This window comes from Agelaius phoeniceus, chromosome 23, assembly GCF_051311805.1.
Source record: "Agelaius phoeniceus isolate bAgePho1 chromosome 23, bAgePho1.hap1, whole genome shotgun sequence".
Classification (NCBI taxonomy): Eukaryota; Metazoa; Chordata; class Aves; order Passeriformes; family Icteridae; genus Agelaius; species Agelaius phoeniceus.
Window position 1 is genome coordinate 6,814,523 of NC_135287.1, and position 19,613 is coordinate 6,834,135.

Below are 19,613 nucleotides of genomic sequence, written 5' to 3' on the forward strand. Positions count from 1 at the left end.
TTGCATTTATTTTTTTTTAATGAGTACTGACAGTAGTTAAAACTGACATGTTTAGGATAAAGGACTAAAGTTTCTTGGGTAGAAAAAAAAAACCAAACTGTATTTGAAAACTGCTGAAGTGTTCCTCATAGGTTGTGATTTTCATTCTGACCGAACTTACATAAACTCATCTTCATGGTTTCATCCACTTCATCTTCTGACAGTTTCTTAAGGATTAATTTTCTCAAGTAGCCTTCTTCCTCAAAGGCCAAGAACATTCCTTGTTCCATGGAGTATTCAAACTTAAATGCTTGGGAGCAGCAAGATGTAAATGTCTTTTTGAAAAAGATGATGTTGCTTTCACCAGGAATTTCTTTGGGAACTTCTCCTTCCTGAGGAAGGAGAAATGGAGCAGGTTAATCAATCCCAGCACGAGCCCTGAGCAGTTTTATTCCAGCTCTGAGCTGGTAATTGTGCCTGTTGGATTGGTAGAGATGAGGAGAGGGAGGCAGATCCTTACCTTGAACCTGACGATGATTTTCCCACATTCCCTCTCACAGCACATGTAATAACTCTTGTTTTCCACTTGGACACTGAAGGCCACGGGCAGCCCAGCTAAGGGCGTGGTGGTTTTGTAGCAGTGAATGCTGAAATGCATCCCTTTGCCTGGAAGTAAATGGGTTATTGTGGATAACCTGCCCCAAGGCAGCTCCAGCAACTGCATCCAGTGATGCTTTACCATTCCCCTGGCAGCTCTGCCTGGCTCACCAGGCTATTTTCCCTGACAGAAGAGCCAGGACTTGAATTTTTATGGCTTCTGGTTGTGCTTTATGCAATCAGGCAACAACCAGGGTGCACCAAGGTCACCAGGCAGGGTCAGACCCTTTTATGGGCATGCAGGAACTGAGACTGGCATGTGGAACTGGCTATCTGTAAATCAGAGCATGGCTGGATACACGTGATCCAGAAATAAATACGGGCAATAAATAGAGGTGTAAATAAACTGCTGAAGAACCCCAAGAAGTCAAAGCCAGAACAGTTTATAGCTAATATTATTAATAATATATATTAATAATATTAATAATATTAGCTATAAACTGTTTTGGCTTTGATTATATATATATATAAAATATTATATATATATTATATATATATTATATATATTATATATATTATATATATATATATTATATATATATATAAAAAATAATAAATAGAGGTGTAAATAAATTGCTGAAGAACCCCAAGAAGTCAAAGCCAGAACAGTTTATAGCTAATATTATTAATATATATTATTAATAATATTAGCTATATTATTAGCTAATATTATTATTAAGTTTATAACTAATATTATTATTAAGTTATTATTATTAGCTATATTATTAGCTAATATTATTATTAAGTTTATAGCTAATATTATTAGAAAAAAGTAAGACCTTTTAGTGCCAATAAATTGTTTGAATTTTAAAGTGATTTTTGGTAATCCAGCTTAAGAAAAGGGGAGGAATTAAGAATTTTGTGATCAGAATCAAGCAAAAATCTTAACAGCCCTTTTTCTGCATGTGACATCCTGCAGGCTTTGGTCTGACCCAGAAACCTCATCCATCACCAATGCCCAAGACACAAAATTTCACTCTCAGCTTCATTTTCTTCTTGCAAATGAAGCTTTAAGTCATTACTCTCAGTCCCATCATTGATCATTGATCACAAAGAACAAAACCACCTCCAGGATAAAGCAGCAGGGCAGTGGGGATGGTTTCTGCTGGTTTGGGAATTACCAGATTGCATCTCCTGGTCCGTCACATCCTCAAAGGCTGCCACGTTGAGGTCGGGGCGCACCACCAGCAGCTGGCTGTTCACGTTCCTCAGCACTCGCTGCAGAACCTTCTCCTTGCACAGGGCATCACACTCCAGCTCTGCAGGAAAAATCAAGCAAAATTCTGCATATTTTAGCTGCCTCCTCACATCCTGACAGCTGGCTGCCAGCTTGATCCTGGCGTTATGGGTGTCGTGTGAAAGAGTTCTGAGAATGACATCACACACATCAGCTTTTACACCTCTGCTTGAAGCAGATTTCCAGAATCTGAAATTTAGTTACATAAGCAGAATCTGAAATTTAGTTATATAAGCAGAAATTTATTTATAACATAATATTTTAATATAATATTTTAATATAATATTACATAATATTTATTTATAATAGACATAATATTTATTTATAACAGAAATGTATTTATAACAGAAATGTATTTATAACAGAAATTTGTTTATATAAAATCATTTATAGATATTTTATTTTTAAGAAAAGCTGCTGTGTTTGTTAATGAGAATGCAGAAACAACAGTTCTCTTTTGCCCAGCAATTAAAGTGCATTGGCTGCCAGGGAAGCCACCACCCTGCGTCTTGAGAGGAATTAAAGCAACATCAGCATCACAAGTAATGAGGTGTAGCTCTGTGTTTTTTGCAGCCACTCTCAGTGTGAAACTTGCCCTCTCTGGATTAGTAGGTATGAAATGAGCAATAAAATCATAAAAGACGAGTTCTCAGCTTACCATCGTCGTCTTGGTTCCAAGTGAGCAGTGCAAAAAAAAGGAAAGAAAAACAACATTAAGCTCTGCCCCCACAGAAGTCACTTTGTGCCCAGGCAGCCACCTACACGTTCCCACAGCCAGTGCCACCAAGGCTGAGCTGCTCACTACAGACAGGATTTGTCTGTCAGCAAAACAAATGAAAACCCAGACATTTGAGAACTGAGTCACCGCCAAACCAGAGGAATGCAAAATGCTTTTTTAGGGTTATTTAAGGGTGAGAATGTCACCCTAAGCCTAAAACTGAGGAATAATTGCATGCAAATTTTTGGTTTTGTCAGTGCTTTCAAGTGAGCGAAAGGACAAGAAGAACTCATTACAAATTGCTTTTAAAGAAGAAACTGTTTCCTAATTGACTTTTTTCCTCAAGATCGGAAATTACTCACTCCAGGTCCACGCCCCAGTATTCCATCACTTCGAGTGTCCTTTCCCAGGGTTTTTTTGTAAAAGCAACAACTATTCCCCTGACTCAGCTACTTGGCTAGCAACACTTCAAACTGAAGCTTATGGGGGAAATTGGGTGAAATCAGACTGACAAAGGAATTGTGTTAAATCAGTATTCAAACAGAAAAGGTTATTAAATGCTCTAATTACCTTCAAAGTAGAGGCAGAAATTTTTTCCAAGTTCTACTGCATGCATCAGGACCTCTTTAGCACTCATCTTCACCCTGCCCACAGCACAGGGAGAGGAATCAGAGTTAACCTCGATGCTTCTTACCCCATAAAGGGATAAAAGCTAGGTCTGCACACACTGATCCCAGGTTCCCCCTAAAAAAGCATGAGCTTCCAAAATACCCCAAAGTTAGAACCCATTTCTGACTGCCCCTAGGAAGGTCATCCCTTGCACTAAAGATAATAAATGTCTTAAAACCAGGTGAACAATGGGGAGATCTGGCTCTTGCACGGGGATTTGATTGTGCAATCAAAATATCCAGCTCACTCCAAAGCTTTCTCACCAGATGAAAATGACCTTTTATACAAAGAATGAGCAATATAAACATAAGTAAACATGCACACCCAGAGCGATTAGGGTGGGAATCACTGTGGTTTTCTTTGTCCCTGTAGCAAAGCACTTTAATTAATGTATTTGAGAGTGATTTTTATCTCTTTGTATTTCATATGGTTTTTATGCAGTTGCAGCTGTGCAGAAGGGACAGCAGGCTCCCAGCAGCATCTTTGTTTGCAAACATGCACATTCACACCTTGGAAACGAGATTCCGCAGCACCCAACCGAGCACGTCTCATTCTTAGCACATTAACCTCAAAATCCTCTGTTATTGTAAAACCCAGGGGCAAGCCCAGGCAGAGGACTAAAGGAACAAGTGGCCCTTGGTTTAATGGGTCAAACAAAACGACTGCGCTTCTTCCCTTGATCACAGAATCCAAAACGTTGGAAAAGACCTCCAGGATCATAAAACCCAACCCTGAGTAATAAAAGATGGTTATTCAGACCTTTCACCGAGGACCGTTTTTAGACCTTTTGCCCTTTGAAAGGAACAGCAGGAGCTCAAAGGAGTTCCTGACTCGGTCGTGGAATGACTCACCCGGGGAAGCGGCAGGGATGCGGGGCGGGAGCAGAGATGGCTCCCGGTGGTCCTTTCTGGCTCCTGATGATCCTTTCTGTCTCTCGGTGATCCTTTCTGGCTCTCAGTGATCCTTTCTTGTTCTCGGTGATCCTTTCTGGCTCCTGGTGGTCCTTTCTGGCTCTCGGTGATCCTTTCTGGCTCTCAGTGGTCCTTTCTGGCTCTCAGTGGTGCTTTCTGGCTCTCAGTGGCCCTTTCTGGCTCTCGAGAGTCCTTTCTGACTCCTGGGGAGCTGCAGCCGGGCGATGGGAGCCAGGAGAAGCGCAAGATGCAGGGTGGCAGCAGAGGTGGCTCCCGGTGGCCCTTTCTGGCTCTCGGTGATCCTTTCTGGCTCCTCGGGAGTCCTTTCTGGCTCTCAGTGGTCTTTTCTGGCTCTCAGTGGTCTTTTCTGGCTCTCAGTGATCCTTTCTGGCTCTCGGTGGCCCTTTCTGGCTCCCGGTGGCCCTTTCTGGCTCTCGGTGGCCCTTTCCGGCTCCCGGTGGCCCTTTCTGGCTCCCGGTGGCCCTTTCTGGCTCTCAGTGATCCTTTCTGGCTCCCGGTGGCCCTTTCTGGCTCTCAGTGATCCTTTCTGGCTCTCAGTGGTCCTTTCTGGCTCTCAGTGATCCTTTCTGGCTCCCGGTGGCCCTTTCTGGCTCTCAGTGATCCTTTCTGGCTCCCGGTGGCCCTTTCTGGCTCCTGGTGGCCCTTTCTGGCTCTCAGTGATCCTTTCTGGCTCTCAGTGATCCTTTCTGGCTCCCGGTGGCCCTTTCTGGCTCCCGGTGGCCCTTTCTGGCACCTCGGGAGTCCCTTCTGTCCCCTGGGGAGCCGCAGCCGGGCGATGGGAGCCGGCCGAAGCGCAGCTGCCGGCTCAGGAGCGGAGCGGTGCCTCCCCGGGGCAGTGCCCGCCGCCGCCGGGGATGCCCCAGCCGGAGGGAAGCCGGCGCTGCCGGAGCGCTGCCGGGAGGGGTTTTATAGCGGCTGAGGCGGCCGAAATCGGGACGTTTTCCCAATGTCTGTGCCTACGTCCGCATTTCTCGCACGACATTTCCCCTCCTCGCTGCAGGAGCCAGCGCCTTATGCAAATCTGGGGCTCCGAGGGTGGCTTCGTGCCGCTCGCTCGGTGTCGCGCTGATGTCAGCGGGCTCGTCCTGTTGCTCCATCATTCCGTGTGCCTCGCCGCTCCCTGTCTGTCGGAAAAGCCGCTGTGGGATGGAATCAGGAATGCCGGCCGGGGCGGGGAAATCTCCCGAGGCAGCAGCCCCGAGTGCAGGAGCGGCTGCATGGGAGGAGTTCACGGACGGGGAGAACGCCCCGTCCGCATCCCGCTGCCTTTGGGGAGGAACGCTGCAACTGCAGCCATGGGACAGGCCCTAAAAACCCGGGCAGCCAGCTTGGGAACGAATTATTTCTCAATGTCTTGAGATTTTGGGAAATTTGGGAGAAAACCTCTAAAGGGGTTTTCTCTGCAAAGCAAATTTAAGTGGCCTTTCTTCCAATTGGTTTGGAAAAAAATATTTATTTGGAGAAAAGTGGAAAAAACTTGTTTATTTAACAGGCAAAGCATTCACTAGCACATAAAATGAACAATATTAAACAATAAAACTTGCTGCTCCAAAAGAGATGACAAACTCAGGAAGTCCCTCTGTGGGCTGTAGCTTGGCTCACTCAGTGTCTTATCAGTGTCTTATCAGTGTCATATCAGTCTCTTATCAGTGTCTTATCAGTCTCTTATCAGTCTCTTATCGGTCCCCCCAGTGCTGGAAATGCCGCGGCCCAGGCCCAGCCTGGTGGGCTATAGGTGCTCTTCTGGGTGTTCAGTCCAGAGCAGGTTCAAATAGTTCTGAAGAAAAAGAAAAACCACATTCCATGGAATTCCTCTTCCTCAGCTGGCTAAAAAACTAACTAAAAGCAAAGGAGAGCTCCGTCCTGCTGTCTGTCCATGCTGCAGACAACAGAGTCCAGGAGCCGGAATGTGGAGGAGTGCAAATTCTGAAAATAAACTCTGCACTTCTTCTCTCCCCCCTTCACTCTCAGAACCAGCCTTAAAGGTGCAAAACTTATTTCTGGGCTAAACAGAGAACTGGGGACACGAGCACCATACGGTGCCCCCGGTTTTTACATCTCCATGCCTGGATTTGCTGTTTCTGGGGCTGGTCACAATTTCGGGTACTCAGCCCTGCAGCTTGGGGGGTAAATTGAAGAGCCCCAGCTGGTGAGGATTATAAAAACACCCCCACAAAATCTCCACATCAAACCCAAACCCAAGTTCTCAGGGCATTCTCTCAGCTGCTCACATGCCTTTTACTGGTCCTGGAGGCAAAAAAAAACCACCAAAAAAACCAAAGATCACAGGGATGTTTTAATATCTGTACGATAAACATGAGGAGGTGGTTTTGAGGTTAAAAACACGGCTTTCAACTTTATTTGAACTGGTAAAGATAAAAAAACTGCCTCTTTTACTAATAAACCTGGATTTTGGCTGGTTTAGCCAAAACCATTTTTCAAAAATTAAAGCCGTACTACTAATTCATAATTTAAGTTTAAATATACATTCAGATAATTCTTTATTTTGTATTAGCTGTTGGCACTGACATTTTTGGCCAATTGATATTCCATACAAAGCTATCAGAAGGACTTGGTCTTTCATGTCAGCCTTTGAGAGCCTTAAAATTCAATTAGTTCACTGAACACATTGAATAAAAGGCATTTCCTTATCCTTTGTGCACATATTCACATTTTTCAGGACCAGATCTAGCTCATACAATGGCTTCTGTGGTACAGTTTAGAATTTTCATTTCTCCTGGATATTAATATCTCCAATCTTAGAGGAACTGCAACTACTTTTAGAGTAATGGTTTTGATCATTTTGCTCCAGTTTTAAAGGAACTGGAACTCCAGTAAGAGTGAACTCTCTCCTCTTAGATAATTTTCTTTTAAATGTTTTAATGTTATTTTTAGTCCTAGTTTTATTCATAGACTATTATATCCATAAGAAAATGGAAATGAAAATTCAAATGTTTAATTTGTTTTACTCCAGGTGGTCTGTTAATAAAAGCTATTACCATGACACAATTAAGTGAACATCTTAAGAATATTTTCCTAACATGTTCTGTCATATCTGTTTGTTAATGTTTTGATAATAATACTTATAACATAATTACATATGAGATATCTGATAATTAAATGAAGTGGGCTATGGCCACTTATGAAAAGTTGTTTCTACTATGAGGAAATATTTAGTTCTTGTTCCTTCAGGAGTTTGATTTCTCATGCTGATATTTTAATTTCCTCTGTGGATGATGTGTGTGAGATTCAGGTCCTTTCCTGTCTTCAAAAGAGAACATAGAAAAAGAAAGAAAAGAAAAAAAAAAGGAAAAAGCACCCAAGTGAGAGGCAAAGTTCACATAATCTTACATGCCATAACTTTAATACATCATAATTGAGACGCATAACATAGCATAACATAATCATAAATTCCCATCTTGCAATGAACAAAGACTTGGTTCACCTACAGCAGTGAAACACAGCCTAGGGAAATTTACAATTTTATTCCCCGCTTATTAGCGAGAGAGAGAAAATATGGTCTTGGCAGCCCTGTGTCGTGGTGGTGTTAATCGTTTTAGTGTTACTCATTTTAGTGTTTTTATGCGTTTTTAGTTTTTACTAGTTTTGTGCTGTTACTCATCTTAGTGCTGTAACTCATTTTAGAGTCTTTACTCATTTTAGTGCCTGGCCGCTCCAACTGAGCTCATTTGGGGCTCGTTTTTGGGGGCAGATCCATCGCGCGTGAGACGCATTGCAAGGATTTCGTTTAGAAGGTGAAATTTGACGGGAAATTTGAGGAATTTTCAAAGCTTTAATTAATCGAATTTGATTTAATTAATCCCAGCCCGGGCCGGAGCCGCTCCTTGGGCCCTCAGGGCGCGCCTCGGGCCGCTCCTGCCGCTGCCACCGAGGGTGGCACCGGGGTGCTGCCAGCCCTGAGGGGAACGAGTGTCCCTTGTGTCCCTTTTTTCCTGTCCCTTGTGTCCTTTCTTGTCCCCTGTGTCCCTTGTTTCTCGTCCTTTGTCCCCCTTCCCTTGTCGCCGCAGTCGCGGCCCCTCAAGGCCATTGCCCGCCTCCCTGAAGGGGAAGCGGCGGGGCCGGGGCATCCTGGGCGCCTCGGTGCCTTCAGGCTCCGGGGGGATCAGAAAGCTTTAAATCCCCTCGGGTATCGAATTTAATTCCCTCGGATATCGAATTAAATCCCCTTGGATATCGAATTTAGGCCGGCCCGGGACTCCCCGCCATTCCCCCGCCGTCTCCAGCCCTTTGAGGCGCTGCCTCCCCCGTGAGAGGAGCGCCCTTGCAGAGGAGCCAGCCGCAGGTTTTACAGGTTTTTATTTAAACATTCTTCCAGCGTGACCTCTCAGCAAACACCTCGTGCTTTTCGTGAGGCAGCCATGGCGAGCAACTCGCAAAAAGCAGATAAAAATAGAAATAAAAGCAAAAAGATGGAGGTGAGCGGTGCTGTGTGAGGGAGGAACCCCCCATCCCATGTCCTCCTCTGGACTGAAGGAACAGAGATCCACGGCACTTTAGGGAGGTTTAGGGGAGCAGAAATGATTTTTTCAGTGTGGGGAAACCACAGTTTCTATGAGGGCTTCAAGCCCACCAAAACTGGGTAAGCACTGGGGTATATTTATGTAGAACTTCTTGAGAGCGAGATTCTGAAGTGCACCAGCTTTTACTGTGCTATATATACCACATATATCAGTATATAGATATAAATATGTGTGTATATATATATAAATGTGTGTATATAGAGAGATCTCAGTCTGGTACTTCCACCCACTCCCCAAGATGCTCATGATACTGTGAACCCACTTGCATTTTCTCCAAAAACATCCTCAAGGTCTTTTTAAACCTTTTCTTTCTCTCAGCTAAACTCTGTGCAAAGCTTGTTTTAAATCCCAGAACTGTATTTTTCCTAATGTGCTCTGTTGTTAGAATGAAGCTTCAGAAAATCCTCCATTTTCCGACAAAACAGATTTGGCTCCTTCTGAGGACTCGCAGTCCCTTTTCAAGACTGAACCACTGGAAAAGGTTGTAAATGGTGATGTAGTAAATATACTGGAAGTAAGTATAGAATGACCTAATTTCATCTTGAGATTCACTCAAATGTTTAAATAAAATTATCTTTTTCTCTCTTAACAGAGATCAGCAAAGAAATTAATAATTTGCTATCAAAATATGCTGACACTATAAGGCAAGTTAACTTTGTGCTATTTACACAGCAATTTTAAAATTCTCTAGATAAGATGGATGGGTGGCTGCAGTTTAGGGAAATTAACACTGAAAACTGTCAAGCAGATCTTGAAAGAAAAATGGTGGTTTTTATTACAACAGAGGATTAATTTGGTCAGAAACTGGGTATTGATACACGACCCATTTTTAAGAAAAAAATTAAAGTCGTGAGAAAGTTAATGACATTAGCATTGATTTTAACCACAGATTTCTTCCCTTTAGTGCAGGAATAGCATTGGATTCTTCTTATGTCCAGGAACTCGATGAGATCCTAAAAGAAGCCAGGGCCATTGAAAAGCACTTAAAGCAGAAAAGGGAGAAGCTGAAACAGAGGTTCTCTGTCATTGCCAATAGTCTGCAAAGCTAAATGGAGTTTGTTCTAAAAATGCAGAGCCAAAGTTGTGTTTGTGTATGAAAACAAACTGTGATGAGTGTTGTGATGTCTGTTTCTTGTATAAATATTTCTGTCAGTTCAGGAAACTTCCAACAAGTTAAGCAGCTACTTAGTGTTTAAATACATAGTGTAGTGGCAGTTAATAAAACCAATTCTGAATATCTGTCTTAAATCCTGTGATTCAAGGGATTAAAACATTAAGCAATGTTAACCCATTAAACATAGCAAAAAACCATTTCTGTGAAATATAGAAATTTATGATGTAAGTGGAAAACGACCTCAGATTATTTCATGTTAACCATTTTCTGCTTATGAGTTGTTGTTTTTTCCTTTCTACTTTAAAAAATGGGGTTTTTGCTAAAATCTTAGTAGAATGTACTTGCAATGTTATTTACATTTGGCCAGGATGTAAACAGGCTGAAAAGATCAGCTTAGAAATAAGAGAGTTCTATAAAGAACTTTGAAAAATATAAAGTCTTAATTTCAAATGCATTGTAATACTGGTAAAATGTGTTATATTTCGAGGCCATGTAGTTATAAAACATAATCAAAGCTTTGCTGTTGATGTCAATAAGTAAATAGACAATGTTAACATGATCTAGAATTACAGTGTTATTTTACTTGGCTTCATGAGTGTTGTTTGTTGATATTCAGTTTTTCTGAGAACACTGAGCTCTTTTTCTTTCTCGTCATTTCACTGCGTTAAAAGATAAAAAAAGATGAAACATGGAATGTACAAAGGATCACTTGTACAAAGTGTGGGGCTTATGTAATAAAGAGAAGTGCTGGAACAAGATATATTTCCATCTCTACCCCAGTAGTGTGCAGTGATTTCCTCTCTAAATCCTCTCAGACCTAATCCACCCTCCTTTCCCCCTCTCCTGAGCTCAGAGCCAAACGTGCTGCGTGTCACAGTGACACGATTTAAAGCAAAGAATGAGAGGAACTGGACATGTAGGGTGAGCTTTAGATCCCTAAAGATGCAGAGATGTCCTTAGCAGGATTTTCAAAGTGCCTAAGCATGGTGTAAGCGCCTTACCCGCTTAGGAATTTTGGAAAATCCCATAAGGTGCCTATCTGCATCTTTAGCATCTGAAGGCTCTCCAAAGTCTCACCACTGCTCTGCCATCATATTTAGCAGTCCCCTATTTTTTTCCCATGATACTCTCAGGCTTCTCTGTTTATACAGAGAAGATTTAGGAAGTGACATTTCTTAAAATACTGGGCTGGGTATTTCTAAAATTCTGGCTCATCTGCAGTGATGACACAACCTGGAGTTTCACAATGACACCTGCCAAGAGCCTGAACTCAGACATTTACCCACAGTTACTTCTGAATTGTAAAGAAAAGTTACACAACTCTAATTACTGAGGAGCATCTGCCCGTTACTGCATTTGAGCTGTTTGTGATTGGGGAAATTGTGCAACCTCTTCAGGGCATCTGGGTTTGGATTATCTCCATTTAGTTTACATGGCCAATATATCCAACTATCATTGAGTGTCAGAACTTAATTTTGGGATACAGTAATTTTATAAGATTTTTTCCCACGAGGAATCAACTGCTCCTGTTGCAGCAGTTTTCTCTATTTAAAAACTTCATAAAATCCAACAAAAATGATTAAAGTTCCACTTTTAAAACAATGAAGGACTGCTTAGTGCAGTTCAATCCAAGATTTATTTTTAGAATGATGACTCTAGGTTTTTTACAGTGATTTCTTATACAGTTGGTTGTCATTCCAATTAATAACCTTTAATAGAGTGGGATCTCTGGGATAATAAGAGGAATTTAAAGTTTGAGGAGTAAAGTCAGTGAGTATGCCCATAGTAACTTAGGTCAGCTTATGTGTGGTCATAATTATTAAATTTTTTTAATTACTAAGAGCAACAAAGCTTCTGGTTTTGCTGCACAAATATAGGTGACAAGATATATATATATATATATATATATATAAAATATATATCTATTCATTTTACTTTATATATATGTAGTAAGTAAAATGAATTCAATATCTATTTTAGAGAGTTTAGGCTTGAAATGGTGAGTTCAGAAATTTTAAAACATCCATTGAAAATAAGTCAGCCTCTCCTCTTGTGAAGTTAAATAATATTTCAATAATGGAAATAATTCCTACATTGGAAATTGTAATTGAAAATGGAAATGGAAATCAATCATACATTTATCTCTCCCTACTGAAAGGGAACTTTCCATAATTGTGCTGGTCAAAAACACAGAGCACTTTTCTGCTGGCTGCTCTTTAGTGTTCCACTCAGTATCTTAATATATAAACACACTCATTACACACTCTTTTCCTTCTACACCATTAAAAATAAAAATTTACCACTTTCCTTTTCAACTAAAACTCATCCACTCTGCTGATTGCCCCCCTTATGGATTTCAGTGTTCATTGGGAGAAACAAAAGAACTTTTCTCTTCTGATCTGACACCAAGGGCTCCTTCCCGCCCTCCCTGAGGAGTGAGCTCCTTGTGAAACCCACCTGGCACCCATCCCATCCCTGTCTGCTTTCCAGTTTTACTGCAGGAGGTTTGGACAGAAAATTAATTGGCTTTAAAGCTGCTAAACCTGATCAGCAAAGCTCAGCTGGTAACTACGTTTTCTTTTAAGCTTCTCCCCTCCTTGCTTAAGCTCCAGCCTATAAATTAGCAAGAACGTCTAAGATGACAGATCAGTAACAGAATATAAATGGATTTTTTTTTTTAAATCTGGAAGCATTTTAGATGAAGTTCTGACCGCTCTTGGAGTCAAGGGGATCTTGACACTGAGCCTTTGCATTTCTGAGCTTGCTGTGAATTTCTTCACAGGCTGGAAAGTGTAAGTGATGAAAAACTCAATTTCTTTCATTGCTCTTCTATTATCTAAAAGCTAAAAATGGGAAATAACAGATAATGCAGAGAGTTTAGATAATCAGTGATGAGAATTCTTTCCTTTCCTGAGAAAAGGCTAATCTTGATTGTTTACTTAAAATGAAACTGCCTTTTAGCATAAATGTGGGTCAGAATAGGAAAAAAACCCAAATCTAGTGGGGACTAGAGGTGTTTTAGGCTCAGGACATTCTGTCCAGAACTAATCAAAATGCAATTTTGCTAATGGTAGAATGCTTGACCTTTGAATTGTCTTTGAAGGTGGCACTGGAAAAGAGCAGAGTGGGCATTTTGCATCAACAGGGGAAGAGCCAGGAAAAGATGGAGGGCAAAGATCCATAGCTCAGTCAGCCTAAATCCCATCCTGCAGAGAGGCTGGAGGAAACTTCTTAACTATGACTTGGATAACAATAAACTAAAAAAAAAAAAATCCTTTATGAGAATGGCTGGTTTAATATGGAAAAATTACCAGTAGGTGCAGCTTGATGTAAGGTCCTAGACAACATTGTGTATGATGATGTAGAAAATAAGAGCGATCAGTTAGTCAGGGCAAACAAATGAGTTTAAAAGTAAACGAATACTCTTGTTTTATTCATCTTAGATCAGCCTATGTGGTTTTGCATAGTGATCTGCTTCCAGCTTTGCTAATTCCACATTATCCCAAATGATTTAGGAAAAAAAAAAAACAAACAGAATTAATATGAAAACAGAAATAAAAATAATATAAACCCAGAAAAAAAACAGAATTAATATAATTAATTTTTTTAAAGAGCAGCAAACTAGAAGTCACAAATGCATCACTAGCATACATTAAAAATTCATGGTAATCTCAAAAACATGAAGGGTTGAGTGGAAATCAAGATTTCCAAAAACCAGAAATAATAAAGAGCTGAGAAAAGATGATCTGTGGGAAAAGGTTGAAGCAGATGGATTTGTTGAGAGAAAGCACAACTCAAGGGAGGGAATAATAAGAGAGGAGTTCTAAAAGTGCAGGACGGACGGGAAGAAATCAGCTTAATTCAGAGCAGGTTTCAGATGAGATTTAATCTGTCTGTGGAATGGGGTCCCTGGCGTGCTGTGCCTGCTGCCCAGCTCCCTCTCCAGGCACAGCACAGCCTTTAAGAGCAGATTAATGACATGAAACCAATGTTCCATCACAAATCCAGAGCGCTGGCAGCTCGCCCCTGGCATCCCCAAGGGAAGGCTCTGTCCCAGGTGCAGCTCAGCAGAGCACAGCCCATCCTGCTGGGTTTGGAGGGGGAATCTGGCAGCCAATACTCCCAAAGAGATTCATTAAGGTGCAAAATGGCTCCTCAGGTTTTGAAACAAAACTATTTTGCATCCCAAGTATTTCTGGGAGCTGAACACGAAGGTGAGGTGATGGGAATTTCCTAAAATTACCTGGAAGCCTGGCTGCTCTGATACACAGATCCACGTCCTGTTCTTGCCTGTCTTTCCATCTCCCCGGCTGGCACACAGCGCTGGAGAATTTTTCCCAGGCGCCACAGTGCCCTGGCAGCGGCAGCAATGCCCTGATAGTGATGGGCAGAGACCTGGCAGGGGCAGAAATGCCCTGGCAGTGATGGGCAGAGCCCCGAGAGCAGCAGCAACGCCCTGGCAGTGATGGCAGAGCCCTGGCAGTGATGGCAGTGCCCTAAGGGCAGCAGCAACGCCCTGGTAGTGATGGGCAGAGCTCCGAGAGCAGCAGCAACGCCCTGGCAGTGATGGCAGAGCCCTAAGGGCAGCAGCAATGCCCGGGCAGTGATGGCAGAGCCCTAAGGGCAGCAGCAATGCCCGAGCAGTGGTGGCAGAGCCCTGAGAGCAGCAGCAACGCCCTGGCAGTGATGGCAGAGCCCTGGCAGCGGCAGGAACGCCCTGGCAGTGATGGCAGAGCCCTAAGGGCAGCAGCAATGCCCTGGCAGTGGTCACAGTGCCCCAAGAGCAGCAGCAATGCCCGGGCAGTGGTCCCAGTACCCTGGCAGCAGCAGCAATGCCCGGGCAGTGGTCCCAGTATCCTGGCAGTGGTGGCAGTGCCCTGGCAGTGGTCACAGTACCCTGGCAGTGATGGGCAGAGCCCTGAGAGCAGCAGCAATGCCTGGGCAGTGATGGCAGAGCCTTGAGAGCAGCAGCAATGCCCTGGCAGTGATGGCAGTGCCCTAAGGGCAGCAGCAATGCCCTGGCAGTGGTCACAGTGCCCCAAGAGCAGCAGCAATGCCCGGGCAGTGGTCCCAGTACCCTGGCAGTGGTGGCAGTGCCCTGGCAGTGGTCACAGTACCCTGGCAGTGATGGGCAGAGCCCTGAGAGCAGCAGCAATGCCCTGGGAGTGATGGGCAGAGCCCTGAGAGCAGCAGCAATGCCCTGGCAGTGGTCACAGTACCCTGGCAGTGGTGGCAGTGCCCTGGCAGCAGCAGCAATGCCCGGGCAGTGGTGGGCAGAGCCCTGAGAGCAGCAGCAATGCCCGGGCAGTGGTCCCAGTACCCTGGCAGCAGCAGCAATGCCCGGGCAGTGGTCCCAGTACCCTGGCAGCAGCAGCAATGCCCTGGCAAACGCAGCTCACCTGGCCCAGGTGCACGGAGCGCTCGGGGCCGGCGAGCCCGCGCTGGCGGCAGGATCCGCCCCGGCCCGCGGGACGCGGCGCTGCTGCGGACACGGCTCTTATTGTGAAAGGATGATGAGAGGCAGCGCTCACCTCTCCCGACCATCGCTGCCTCCCTGCTCGCTGCCCTGGCACCGCTACCTCCGCCCGGCCGCTCCGAGCCGATGCCTCCTGCCCGCCGGAATATGTTCGCCAAAATCCTTTTGTCCGCCGCCAGCCTCCTGCTCGCTCACCTGCTGCATTTCCTCTGCTCTTTGATGCAATTCATTCCAGGTAAAACGCCTTAAAATCCCTTTCATCCACTGCCCTCGGAAAGGGGCTGCTGCTGCTGACACGGGTCGGGAGAACAATTCCTATTGTCAGGCGTTCGCGACGGAGCGATTTGAAGCCTTTGTTAGATGGCAGAAAATGCCTGTTATTTGTTGAATGGATAAAGGGCAGAGGCAAGGATTACGGCAGATACAGATGGTCTAGAGCTGGAAAAGCAGCACACAGCCGATTCTCTGTGCGAGGGAGCCAGCTGGAAGTGGGCAGGGAGAAGGTTCTTTGGAGCCGCATCGTTGCCGAGGCTTTAGCCCGAACGTGCAAACGGTGAACTGCCCCAAAGGATTTTGTATCACAGCCCGACTCTGCGCTTTGTGTCATCATTGCAACGCTTGAGCTGCTTTTTTGGGGTTTTTTTCTTCGTTTTATTTTGTTTATTTGTTTACTCGTTTTCAGAAATTAGGAACCAATAAAAATCATGGCCGACCTCACGGGAATTTCTGCTTTTTGTTGGTAGTGGTGCCCCTTTAAATTCAAAGCATTGCTTCCGAGGTATCCAAAGAGCTGAAAAAAATCTCAAATCTGCCTTGTTGTGCCACCAGAAGACCCCAGAATGTAAACTCTAATTTTTCTGGGAAATCAACAGCTATTTCATGTGCTGGAGTTCACTGTCGCCTTCCTCCTTTCCTTCCTTTGAGCCTTCCCCTGCTCTTTTTCTCCATTTATTTTTTTCCCTGCGTTTTCTGTCGTTTCTTTTCTGTTTTCCTTTGCTCCTCGGGCTGTTAGAGAGGAAGTCGGTGCCCGAGCCCCTGGCCATGGGGAACCAAGCAGCTGCATGGAACAAGGAGCCCAGCACGGGCACATCCCGGCGCTCGCAAGGCAAGTGCTGCACCTTCCCTTCAGAATTCCCTGGGAGCTCAGGGCTCCGACCCTGGGGATGGCTGGAGTCCAGAGGGCACAAATCCACAGCTCTGGTTTGGGCTGGGGTTGGGGAAAATTGATCCGCTTCCATGTTGTGCCAGTGTTTTATATGGAACAAAACACAACCTGTGCCAGAGGATAATTCCCAGTTTGAATGATCCTCGGGGAAAACAGAATTCTTGCCTCATTCTCCCTATTTGAAGAATATAATGGCTTTCTATGTGCTAAATTTTGCCCTTCATTGTGGAGTCGAACAATTAGTCTGTCTGTGGAGAGGGGGACCCCGAGCCTTGGCTTTGAACGTGTAGATTAAAATAAAAATGGCTTTGCCCTCTCCCATGTGATCCCATGTAGCAAATGGCTCCCATGCCTCTGTCATCCGCCATTACAGATTTCATGTCCCACCCACTGCTGTTGAAGTACAATTTAATGTCTGATTCATAGTGGCTGCACCCACGGCAGCTTTCTCTTCAAGAGCCTGGTCCCTCGTCCCACCATATCTGCATATAAGCAATCAATAAATAATCAGTGCTGGAGTGTCAGTGTGTATTGGTCAGTGAAATCATGGCACACTGTACAGGGAAACAGGAGCTGGACAAAGGGTAACTCTGCAGTGACTGCCTGCTATCTTGAGAAAATATTGGAGGAAAGTTACACCGCCGTGTCTGGCACTGCCTCTGCCAAAGACCTTAAGCCTGTTTGTAAAAGTCTGAGGTAGGATGGAAAGGAACTACAGTGGAGAAATGAGGGTCCTGGATCTTGTGCTGATTTTCAGGTGTTCAAGCACACACAGAGAGCCCCGCTGGGACTGTCGGGTTTTAATTGTGGATTCAAGTCCTTCCATCTCGGAGCGTGGCCAGAACTGAGGGAGTCATTTTATTTACGCATTGTTTAATATTAAAAACCAGTCTGTCTTCTGCCTTTCTCAGAGAGAGATTGGTCCCTTCTTGGGGAGCTGGATGTTAAAAAAGGGTTTTGTTATGAGTGAGTTTCTCCCTGAAGCTGAAACAGCATTTTTGAAATTACTCAGGAACATTGTATTGAGCAGGAGTTTTCTGTGTTCTGTGCATTCAAAATTCGGTTAAAGTGAACAGTTGTTACTCAGATGTCTTTTTGTTCAATAGGGAAGATATGTTGGGGTTTTTTTTTCTTCTTGCATGCCTTCCTTCCCCCTAGCTATTCAGAATTGTCTGCAATGACTTGTCTTGTTTCTGAGAGCCTCTGTTTTGGCTGATCTTTGTGTTGGGAGTCGCTCCCATTTTGTGCTCATTTCTGCCAGGATCTTCAGCTCTTTTGAGTGATGCCCAGAAGAAAAAAACCAATCGATTTTCTTGCTGAGCTTCTTTCTCTCTCTTTGGCCTGGGTTTCGGGCATTCCCGTAAATATTCTTGTTGTTTACAGTCCATTTTATTGAATTCCAGTTTGTAGGGGATGCCTTGGAATGAATTGTAATGAGATGAGTTCTAACTAGATCAGATTTCAAGGATTACTGAGATGACCACGTGAATGGTTATCACAGGACAGGAAAAACAAAAAGAACTTGGCTTACTTAGCTTAGGAAGTGATATGATTCTTCACCCTAAATACAAGACAAGGAAGGGAAAACTACCTAAACCACACACCAGAGCTGCCAGAAAAACAAGAATAATGTCCTTTGGTAAATTGAAAGCATTTTCCTGATCATCTGGACAAGGAGCAGTTATCCAAAGAGGGAATAAGTGCCTGTACACAGAATAATTTTTAAGACAGAATTCTTATACAAGAATTTCTGGGGCAGCAGTTGGGAGGGGTGGACTCAGGAGGTCTTTTCCAACCCTGGCCAGGCTCTTTTGTGGAATGTGTCTTTGCAAAATTTCCATTTACAGTGCTCTCCAGGAACTTTCAATGTAGTGCTGTCCTGAGTCATGCCAGTTTTGTTTCTGCTTGGATGTGAAATATCTCCTTAAGGATGTGTTCCTCTCATTCTTTAATGCATATTCTGCACCTTTGCAAACAAAATCTTCAAAACATCTCCTTATGGTTGTGTTCCTCTCATTCCTTAATGTGTATTTTGTACCTTTGCAACGAAATCTTCAAAACATCTCCTTATGGTTGTGTTCCTCTCATTCTTTAATGCATATTCTGCACCTTTGCAAACAAAATCTTCAAAACATCTCCTTATGGTTGTGTTCCTCTCATTCCTTAATGTGTATTTTGTACCTTTGCAACGAAATCTTCAAAACATCTCCTTATGGTTGTGTTCCTCTCATTCTTTAATGTGTATTTTGTACCTTTGCAACAAAATCTTCAAAATATCTCCTTATGGTTGTGTTCCTCTCATTCTTTAATGTGTATTTTGCACCTTTGCAACGAAATCTTCAAAATATCTCCTTATGGTTTGTTCCTCCCATTCTTTAATGTGTATTTTGCACCTTTGCAACGAAATCTTCAAAATATCTCCTTATGGTTGTGTTCCTCTCATTCTTTAATGCATATTTTACAAATGAATCTTCCAAACATCTTCTTATGGTTTGTTCCTCTCATTCTTTAGTGCATATTTTGCATCTTTGCAATCCACATTTGCATTTCTGCAAACACTTCAGAGATCTAAAGGAGGATTTGGGGATTGGCAGATTGGAGAGCTAGATTGGAACCTTGCATTTTACCTTCTTGCAATCCTAACAGGCAACCTGTGGTGGTTTTGTGTAGAAAAACAAGCTCAGCAGAATTCTGTCTTCCAGCTCAGCTCTTTTGCAAATAGTCCAGCTGAAAGAGCAGGTTTCCTCTGGAGATGTTGAGCAAAGGGTTTCAGAGGAGGGAAGCTGGGCAGCAGCTACACTTGGTCACCTGGATTAAAGGATGTAGGCCAGAAGCGGCGGTAGTGAAAGAGCAGAAAATCAGAGTGAATTCTGTAACAGCCTGGACTCCTTCAGTGTGTGGTGTCTGAGCAGCCCTGGGTGATGGAGCTCTGCCTGCCAGGTGCCCTTTCTGGTCAGCATTTCAGCCCACTCAGCGCTCAGCAGCTCAGGCTGGCTCCGTGGTCTGGGGGAGAGCACAGAGCGGCTGCGCTGAGGGCAGCACGGGCAGGTGCCAGCCTGGGCAGGGAGGCACCCCCGGCTAAATCCACCTCTGCAGCTAAATGGATTGCTAAAACAATCCTTGTG

General features: G+C 43.9%; 3 protein-coding genes across 3 annotated transcripts in view; 2 read left to right on the forward strand and 1 right to left on the reverse strand.

Moving 5' to 3' along the window:
* Nucleotides 1–15,918, reverse strand: IL18 (interleukin 18). The gene is made up of 6 exons (XM_077190063.1): nt 15,519–15,918; nt 3,162–3,235; nt 2,532–2,540; nt 1,758–1,895; nt 500–645; nt 1–371 (listed from the first exon to the last, which is right to left on the reverse strand). Exons 1-6 carry the CDS (start codon nt 15,551–15,553, stop codon nt 126–128), a joined length of 648 nt encoding a protein of 215 aa, XP_077046178.1. The 5' UTR covers nt 15,554–15,918; the 3' UTR covers nt 1–125.
* On the forward strand, nt 8,468–10,011 carry TEX12 (testis expressed 12). The gene is made up of 4 exons (XM_054647600.2): nt 8,468–8,628; nt 9,119–9,224; nt 9,326–9,377; nt 9,638–10,011. The coding sequence occupies exons 1-4, from the start codon at nt 8,572–8,574 to the stop codon at nt 9,780–9,782; spliced, it is 360 nt and encodes a 119-aa protein (XP_054503575.1). The 5' UTR covers nt 8,468–8,571; the 3' UTR covers nt 9,783–10,011.
* BCO2 (beta-carotene oxygenase 2) overlaps nt 15,204–19,613 on the forward strand; it is a 15,818-nt gene continuing 11,408 nt past the window's right edge. The window contains 3 exon segments of the mRNA XM_077190062.1: nt 15,204–15,400; nt 15,403–15,558; nt 16,336–16,428. Coding sequence (XP_077046177.1) covers nt 15,358–15,400; nt 15,403–15,558; nt 16,336–16,428 — 292 coding nt within the window. The 5' untranslated portion in view covers nt 15,204–15,357.